Below are 10,106 nucleotides of genomic sequence, written 5' to 3'. Positions count from 1 at the left end.
TATCAAAGCATCCAGGAAAGGTTTAAATTGTCCTGACTGGTGTCAATCACCCATAAGTGAACTGATCAATTTGGCAATAAAATGGTATAGCATGAATGGGTCTGCTCATATCACTTATCCAACACTGTGATCAGTAACAAGAAAGCAGTTGTAGAGAACAATAGACAGGAGACTCACAGGACTTCTCAAAGCTCTCTATTTTCTTCTATACATACCAGTTACGAATCTAATCTTCCTAACACCAAAGTCTTGAACAGCAGAGTTTTAAATATGGTGACTCTGGGCTTCAGGCAAGAATACTGAATGCTTTAAAGGCATACATCATTGTTCTATCAGCTCTTTGCACTGTGAAAAATCATGCATATGAAGTAGTCCACTTCATGTCATTCCGCTCTGCTGCCTGCAGCATTACTTTCAATTGTGATTTCACTACAGAAAGCTTTTGTCGGTCTAAGCTGCCACGAAAACCCCACTGATCATAGCAATGTACAGGGATAGGATAAAGCACATACTTCAGGTCCTTCAAGGCTGTTATGTGTGGGAAAATATTCCTAAGCATAGGCATGGTAATAGGATTGGAGGCAAAGCCAAGGACATGGAGCAAAGAACAGCTTCTTATGGCTGGGATGAGAGAAGAGAGAATAGTGTCTGTTATAAGGCAACTATTTATCTCTAGATGCTTCAGGGTACCTGATAGTTTCTCCAGAAGAATCCGTAATGGTTGAGAATCTTCCCAAGTTATCTGGTTGTTACTAAGATTCAATACTCTTAGACGGCTGGTCTGAAAGCTTTGGGACAGGGAAGTGAAGTCTTTAGTAGTCAGGTCACAGACATTCAGATACAAGAAATCCAACTCAGGTGACAGGACTCTGCAGAAAGTTAAAAAGTATTTATACCCAATTATCAAACACACGTATTTTAAACATTCCAAAAATAAGCTTTGCAGTCTGGAGGTACCTCAGAAAGCTAAATATAGACCTCCCCTATGACCCACCCATACCACTCCTAGGCATCTACCTTGAGCAACAGGAACCAGGATACAAGGACACATGCACCTCCATGTTCATTGAAGCACTGTTCACAATAGCCAAGATATGGAAACAACCCAGATGCCCCACTACAGATGAATGGATCGAAAAACTGTGGTACCTACATGCAATGTAATATTATGCAGCCATTAGAAAGGACAAGATAATGGCATTCACAGGGAAATGGATGGAACTCAAAAAAATCATTTTGAGTGAGGTAAGCCAAGAGCAAAGAGACTGATAGCACAAGGTCTCCCTGATATATGGATGTTAAATCCAAATTGCAAGGAGATATGACAAAGTAAACAAGACTCGAGAAACAAAGGACCTTCACTCAATTTGTCATATCATTACTAAATGATTCCATGTTCTTGACCACATATATTGTGTGTGTGTGTGTGTGTGTGTGTGTGTGTGTGTACATTTATGTATATACATATATATGTGCATATCTGAGGGAAGCTATGAAGAGGACACAGAATCAGAAGGAAACAGGGAAAACATACAACAGAGGGGCACATCAGCAGCACTGGACATTGATGAAAATGAACTATGCAACTCAAGGGCAGCGATGGGAAGGAGGGAATGAGAGGGAAAGAGGGAACAGCTTAGAGTAAGCAAAACGAAAGAAATATATATGTCACTCAATGTGGAAAAAATAGTTGTATTGTCAAAGCTCATATAATTCACCAACTTTATTGATGATAATAATGATAATTTGCCTCGTGAAGGTTAAAATGTGTTTGTGACGTTAAGTATCGCTATCTTACAATACTGTGAAATTTGTGAAATTTATATAATCACTTACTCTCACTAAAAATTACTGAAAAAACTTTGGACTAAAATAAGTACTCCTAGATTTCAGATTCCCATGATTCTAGAATAAAATATTTTATATATACATTATAGCATTAGTCAATAATGTGGATTTTACAATCACTTAATAGATAACAGTCCTAAGAAATTTCATGTAACCCTAGATACCTTGCCAGTCTCTCACCTGAGTATTTTATGCAGCTGATCTTTGACAGAGAAGTAAGCCAGGCTGAGCTCCTGAAGGCTGTCCATCCGCCCAAGGTGAGTGAGAAAAGCTCTGAAACTTTTCCCTTTATAGGATCTAAATGTGATTTTAGACAGACTGAGGCTGTCCAGGTGGATCATCTGAGCCAAAATGCTGCAAACTTCACTCAAATAAGATCCATGCACTCCCAGATGATCAATGCATACCAGATCCAGAAACTTCAGTGTGCTTCTACATTCAGATACTTTATCAATTTGCAAATCTCTGCAGCAGAGATGCAGGGATCCAAAGCTCTGCTCAACTTTACCTAGAACCACAGAAAGCAATTGCCATGTCTTCACAGTACCATCAAGATATAGGTCCACTAATACTTCCATGGGTTGTCTGGATAGTTGAAGTTCAGACTCAGAATTTGAAAAACCAGGCCGAGCTCCTTGTAATTTCAGGATAGAGTTTGGAGAATAAACACAAGACTGAAAACATAATGGGAACCTGTTCAAAAAGTCAGAACATGTGGTCTTGCATTCTGTATCCTGCCTTAAATCTAGGATCCTCAGTTTGGGTACCCTGTAGGAGAGGAAAAGATGGCACATATAAGAGGTAGCAGACTTTAATGTGAACCAGAGGGATAAACAATGAGAAGCAGAGACAACATCTTTTTTCTCGGGCATTACTTCATATACAATCTACCAGCAACAGTGTTAATATTGTCCCTCTTGTACATAATGTCCAATACCAAAATCCATTTTCAATCATCTCTCCATAATCAAATCTGTTTTTAAGATAAACTCAAATGTTGTACCAAGTCGGACACTGGTGGCTCACGCCTGTAATCTTAGCTATACTCAGGAAGCTGAGATCTGAGGATTGCAGTTCGAGGCCAGCCTGGGCAGAAAAGTCATTGAGACTCTTATCACCAATTAACCACCTGAAAACCAGAAGAGGTGCAGTGGCTCACATGGTAGAGTACTCACCTTGAGCTAAAGCGCTCAGAGACAGCGCCCAAACCCAGAGTTCAAGCCCCATGACCGACCCCCAAAAAATGTACCAATAGCCTCATATGGATTTTTTTCAATGTTACCAAGTCTATTATCTTAGGGTCATAAGAAGCAAAAACCTGAAGTGGCATGACAAGATTGTGGGGTTTTTTTTTCGCTGTCATTAAAAAAAGCACTTTATGAATACAAAGCATCTTAGTGTTGGTCCCTGCAATATTCTCACCCCCCTCAACATTCTCACTCCCCTTTGACCCACTCCTCCATTGCTTTTCATTATTTTGTGATATATACAATGAACTCATGACTGCATTCTTCCTCACTTCCCCTCTGCATTCTACCCTTAGCCCCACCTCCCTTCTTGCATATGCCCATTTCCTGGTGCTGATTTTGTTGGGTTTTGGCCTAGTCTTTCTAAAAGATTGTACTATTTGAGCTCTTCATAGAATCTATTATACTTCAGTTAATTCATTTGTAATCACTTGCATACTACCCAATATCATGCAGATTTTCATTATTCACCATTAATTACCTCTGGAGACTAATAAGCCCTCTCATGCATCATGTCCTTATATATCTTCTGTTGACTCATCATGTGTCTATTATTTATAATCTTACCGAGAAGAGTTGTGGACAGGAAGGAACTGAAGACCATCAATCAAGGCTTCCACGATTTCACAATATGACTCCTGAACGTTCAAGGTCCCAACATGGAGACAATGAAAAGGCCACATGCTCACTATTGCCTTCAGTATCTTCTTATGTCCACCAGAGACGGCAGCAATAAACAATGGAATAAAAAGTTCTCTTGGGATCTCCTCAAGGGCGTGGATGGCTAAAGGCTCATTATTCATCAGAGTCTGTACTGCAAGGTCAAGCAGTGTGCCTGGCTCCTTTGGGTCCATATTAATGAATCTATACCATGGTGAAAAATATTATAAATTTAGAGAAGACATCCATAGTTCTTATTTTCCCCTTAAATTAGAACTAGACAAAATATTACTAAATAAATATGATAAGAATGCCCAAACTTAATGTCCAAGCGTGTCTTACTTGTTTGCTTTCTGAATAAATGTCTTCCAATCTCCTACATAGAGGCCTCATGTCTTGGGACTGAATTTCTTTTCTGCAATTAGTACTAATGGGGCTGGGAATGTGGCTTAGTGGTAGAGTGCTCGCCTACCATGCATGTAGCCCTGGATTTGATTCCTCAATACCATATGAACAGAAAGGGCCAAAAGTGGTGCTGTGGCTCAAGTGGTAGAGTGCTGGCCTTGAGCACAGAGAGGCTCAGGGACATTGTCCAGGCCCTGAGTTTAAGCCCTAGGACTGTCAAAAAAAGTAAGTACTAGTGTAGGCCAGGAGTTGAGTTGAGTTCCACTCCTTCTGGAGATCTCCTCTGGCCTCTCAGTAGATCACAGTGACAAGTATAAGCATATGACAAAAATGTCATTAGTAAATCAATAGTAAGGGGCTGAGAAGATGGCTCAGTGGTAGAGTGCTTGTCTTGCATACATGAGGCCTTGGGTTCAATTGCACAGTACCACATAAACAGAAAAAGCCACGCTGTGGCTCAAGTGGTAGAGTGCTAGCCTTGAGCTGAAGAGCTGAGGGACAGTGCCTAGGCATAGAGTTCAGGGCCCACAACCAACAACAACAAAAAAAGAAATCAATAGTAAGTTAACAGAAGATAATGTTCATCAATGAGCTACTTGCATCCTGCTATTTCCTACCAAAAAATATAACCCAGCTGGATACTGATGGCTCATACCTGTAATTCTACCTACTCATGAGGCTAAGACCTAGCCTAGGAAAGGAAGTCCAGGGCTCTTATCTCCAATTAACCAATACAAGGCCAGAAGTGTAGCTGTGTCTCAATAGCAGAGACTATCTTTGAGTGAAAAAGCCCAGGAAAGTGCCCAGGCCCTAAATTCAAGCCCACTACTGGCCCCAAGAAAGAAGAAATATAACTCAACAAAAAGGAAAATGTAACTGTACACAAAGATGTAAAACCACAACTTTATCAACTAAAAGTTGTCTGCTTTATCATGTTCCCATCAGTTACCCTAGCCAAAGCACCCTCTTTATTAGGCAGACTTCGGGACTGTGACAGTTTATGCCTAACTAGCATGTTTCTGTTTCCCACCAATCCACAGTATTTAATCAGGTCAATCGATCCCTTATGAATGAAAGGCCATTTCATTATCTTGTTACCAAGAGTGCCCACATGGCCTCTGCATGCTTGCTTTCTTCCAGAGGGTGATATGTGTGGTTCCTTCTGTTATGTGGTACTTTCCTTTCCTAGGCTGTAAATGTTAGTAATAAACTTCTGTGTATTTGATCTGTCTAGTCTCAGGTACTGTATATCTGGTTAATAGTGTGAATCCCTCCCTCACCACTGAAGTAAAGGGAAAGACAACAAAATGAATATTCTTGCCACATATTCATAACCTAATGTAATCATAAGAAAACATCAAATAAATTAAAATTCTGATATATTCTAAAAAAGTACCTGACCAGGACTCTTCCAAAGTGACGAGAGTTGTGAAAGATCAAATGCAGTGCAGAATCTTGAATAGGCTCCTGTAATAGGATTTTTTTAAAGCACTAATGAGATGAATAATAAAATTCAAATGAACTCTATAGTTAGTTATTAACAATGCATCATTGTGAATCTCCTAATTTTGTAATTTTCTGTGTACAGAATATATTACTAGAAAAATCTGAGATAAGACTTTCTGTACAATATTTTTATTCACTCTATGTGTTGAACTCAAGGCCTTACACCTGCTAGGCATACTGTCAACCACTTTGACCCATCCCTTGTCTAATTAGTTATTTTTCTGATGCAGAGGTGGAGAACCTGTGGACTCAGGCCCTATAAAGCTTTCTGCATCTGATCTGCATGTACTGATAATTTTGTATGACACCAGAATGATGTTGTAATATTCAAATGGCAAGTGGAAGGAAAATGAATGGTTCTTTATCTTTTATAAGGTCTTGAATATATACTGGGCGCGGGGCGGGGGGGAGGCAACCTCAAAATCAATCCTGTTACCGAAAGCCTCCTATGTAGCTGAGAAGACAAGTACTTATGCATAGTTTATTGAAGTGGAATCTCCCTCTGTTTTTGCCCAGGCTGGCTTTGAACTTAATCCCCACTTCTGAATAACTGGAATTACAGGCTTGAGCCAATGGATATGGCCATCTCTCTGCAATTGTTTGAAAGTTTAAAAATATTTCAAAATGAAGAATTAAAAAGATTAAATCAGTCTGGATTGTGGTGTGTACCAGTAATCTTAGAACTCAGACACTGAAGCAAGAAGATTTTGGAGTCCATGTACAACCTAGATTACATAGTGACATGCTCACAAAGCTCCATAAAATAGTAACAATAAAAGAAGTATCAATTTGTAATGCTACATAAGAAATGAAACCACAGTCATCTACAACCTGTGAGTGAATTGGGATTCATTCTTCAGATGAGAAAGTGCTTTTAACCATAATACAAATGAAAAGCAATAAAGAAGGAATACCCATTCAGTTCAACACATGTTATTTATAAGTCTGGCATAAAAATCACATACAAAACTAAGATGAAAGAAGGAATATAATTTTCTGAAAATAAGGAGAAAAACAAGAATTTTTGTTGTTGGTGTTTTGGAATTTTTCAACTCGGTGCTTTGTGGTTGCTAAGGATGTGCTCTACCACTGAGCCAAACCCCCAGTCTTGTTTGGGAGATTTTTAAAGAGAGAATGCGAAATTATTAGGTAAGTGAAGTTAATTACACATAAGCCAATGCATAAACAGTGCCCCATAGTGGACCACTGAGTCATCTGTCTAGATCACCTTTCTTAATGATCTACCTAAACTTTGGCCCTGGATAATTTAGGCCAAAATACATGTAACATACATATACATATATAAAAGATACTATGGTAATTTACCTAATGGGAAGAATCCAAAAATAATTTCTTTCTTTAGCCACTGGAGCTCCTCTTGTTCTTGTTAAGATCTTGACGCAAAAAATGCAACTGGTTTTGTGGTGCTTTATCTCTTAATGGTTTTTCTCTGAAAGCTCAACTAGCCACAAGAGGAATTTTGCGGTTCAGCTTGAGACGAGTCACTTGTTACCAAGATCAATCAACCCCATAAGCCTTGGTAGGTGGCAGACCTAAAGGAGCAGAGTTACTTCAAGCTCCAAGATCCCTTGAGTTTTGAGAAATCCCCGGAGCTCTAAGTTATTGGTTTCTAGTAGTTTCCAGGAGTGTGAATTATTGGGATCTTCCAATTTCTGCAACTTCCGCTATCCTTCTGCTGGGAATCTTCTAGAGCCTTCAAGCTCCAAAGGTGAAAAAAACGTGAGTGTGATTTGGGAACTGGCTGGCCAGGGATTCTTGAAGGCAGGTCTGGTACTCAGATGACTAACCTTCAGATTTAGTAGACAATACAGCAGGGCAGGGCGTTTACTGAAAAATAAAAGTAAGCACATTTTATTTCAGATTTTTTATATATTTTAAACAGGGATATAGCCAGACAACGCAGATATTTGTGGTCTCCGTATTACTTGAGAAAATCACTTGGCCTTGGCAAAATAGGAATGCTTTCATCTTATCATCGAAAAGTACCCAACAAAAGAAAAAGAAAAAGGAAGGAAGGAAGGAAGGAAGGAAGGAAGGAAGGAAGGAAGGAAGGAAGGAAGGAAGGAAGGAAGGAGAGGGAGGGAGGGAGGGAGGGAGGGAGGGAGGGAGGGAAGGAGAGAAAGAAAAAGGAAGGAAGATAACGAAGGAACTTGAATTCTTATGAAAGATTAGAAAACTGTGTTCTAAACTTTCTGTAATGAAGCCAGTAAAGAATTTACACTGAGGCATGGGAAGGCGGCTCAGTGGTAGAGTGCTTGCCTTGCATGCATGAGGCCCTGGGTTCGATTCCCCAGCACCACATAAGCAAAAAGAAAAAAAGCCAGAAGTGGCGCTGTGGCTCAAGTGGTAGAGTGCTAGCCTTGAGCTGAAGAGCTGAGGGACAGCGCCCAGGCCCAGAGTTCAGGCCCCACGACCGGACCCCCCCCCCAAAAAAAGAATTTACACTGACATATGAAAATTGTAGCCTAAAGTAGAAATTTTACAACCATCCAGGAATACTGCTATCAATTAAGATGCTAGTTAATATTTGGCTTGAATTCTACTTTCATTACATGCTCTCAACTCCATATTTTATATTTGTGGCTTTTTCTTTTCCACAATATTCACCAGCTATGGAATATACTAAGCCTCCAACCTACTTGACTTTGCCTGTTTGGGTGAGCTTCTACCACTTTAGCCATGCTTCCAAGCCAGGTTTTTGCTAATTATTTTGGACATAGAATTTCACATACTTTTCTGACTATGCTGGCTTTAAATCTCAATTCTCCCAATCTCAGTGTCCTAAATAGCTAGTATGACAGGATTGAGTCTGGCTTGGAATATAGTATTTTTACTCATATGCTATTATTTTTAAATTTCATTTTATTGTATTGTAAAGGTGATGTACAGAGGAGTTACAGTTACATAAGTAAGGTAATGAGTACATTTATTATCGAACATTGTTTCCCCCACCCTCGTTTTCTCCCACTTTCCCTCCCCCTCCAATTCCTCCCTTCTCATATGCTGTTTTATTCAATTGTTTGCCATAGTGGAAAAATAACAATCTTGAAAGGGAAAGAATCTTGTCTATTACTTGTTAATATATCCAGAGTGACTATAGCAGGGCCTGGTCCCATGGATTTTGAGTATTTGTGGGATGAATAAATGAATTTTTTCCACCACTCCTTTACTTATTCTAAAACTAAATTATCAACTATACTCCCATGCCATTGTGATTTTCCTCTAAAAGCCTGACCCCACTGATTATCTTCCTTAGTTCACATCTGCAGTGATATGCCTTACTTTTCTTCATGAAAAAATTATCATATGATTGTGGTATTTTTGTAGTTGATTTTCTGGTTTTTTTTTTCATTCTTAGATATTTGCTCCATTTCCTCTAATTATATGAAAGAAGTTTTCATCATATACCTTTAACATAAAACTAATAATACATTCAAATTCATAAGGATGCTGATGTGGTATATTCAGATTATGCATATCAATACAGGACACAGCAGAATACTTGATAGTTTTGAAAATGAATAATTGTAGTGGTTATCATCATCGGTTGCAATTATGAGACTGGTAGGGTCAGAAAGTCTAGGTTCTTCCAATTCTCTTTTTCTTTAAGATGTTTTATGATTTTGAACTGACTGCCTTGGACTATACCAATTTGAGAGGACTTGTTGGTTTGTTGCTATTGTTATTTGAGGATGGATCGTTTGGTATTAGAAGTTGAACTCAAGGCCTTGTGCTTGATACACAGACACACAGACACTATGTCATTCAGGCCTCTATCCCTTTATATATTAGTTATTTTCAGGGTATGGTCTTGCTTTATTCCTGGGATCCTGGGCTCCTCCTCGTCCTCCTTTTCTTCCTCCTCCTCCTTCTCCTCTTCCTCTCCTGAGACCCATGTACCCACTATACCAACAGAGGGAAACAAAATGACAGTTCTAAATCTGGAGGCTGGGACATTTGGAAGAGGACATAAACACACATGCAGACAGTGACCGTCATTTTCTGAAGGTTCCAGTGAGGCAATAAACAACCAAAGGTATCTCTGCTCTATAGAATTATAGTGCCACAAAAGGAATCCAGGAAGGAAGCCATACCCATAGCTACCATTGGTGAGTGACTACCTCCTGAGTCCCACCCTAGTAGCAAGAAGGGAGGTAGAACCTTGCCCCATACTCAGGACACTGACCATGGCTGAAAGATGTGTGATGAGCCCTCTAGCCCCATGCAGGCAGTGAGAAGAGCTGTGAAACCTCACCCGTCACCCAGAACACCTGATGGTCATCTAAGCTAGTGAGAAGCAAAAAGGTCTGTGGAACTCTGTTCTATTCCTAAAACACCCATACACAGCCTGAGCTGCCGCAAGAGCAACTGGTTCTTGAAACTGCAGGGACAAAGACTGTGTGGATGACTGTCAGCACC

At 39.7% G+C, this 10,106-nt stretch overlaps 1 protein-coding gene across 1 annotated transcript; it reads right to left on the bottom strand.

The window, feature by feature from the left end:
- Positions 1–355: 355 nt before the first annotated feature.
- Positions 356–3,952, bottom strand: LOC122096899 (melanoma antigen preferentially expressed in tumors-like). Its single transcript, XM_042667413.1, has 3 exons — positions 3,663–3,952; positions 2,029–2,616; positions 356–869 (listed from the first exon to the last, which is right to left on the bottom strand). The coding sequence occupies exons 1-3, from the start codon at positions 3,947–3,949 to the stop codon at positions 356–358; spliced, it is 1,389 nt and encodes a 462-aa protein (XP_042523347.1). The 5' UTR covers positions 3,950–3,952.
- Between the last annotated feature and the right edge of the window lie 6,154 nt (positions 3,953–10,106).

The sequence above is a fragment of the Dipodomys spectabilis genome, unplaced genomic scaffold (assembly GCF_019054845.1).
Source record: "Dipodomys spectabilis isolate Male_0828 unplaced genomic scaffold, ASM1905484v1 ptg000399l, whole genome shotgun sequence".
Classification (NCBI taxonomy): domain Eukaryota; kingdom Metazoa; phylum Chordata; class Mammalia; order Rodentia; family Heteromyidae; genus Dipodomys; species Dipodomys spectabilis.
The sequence above is the reverse complement of the archived record's forward strand: the minus strand, read 5'-3'. Positions and strand labels throughout refer to the sequence as shown.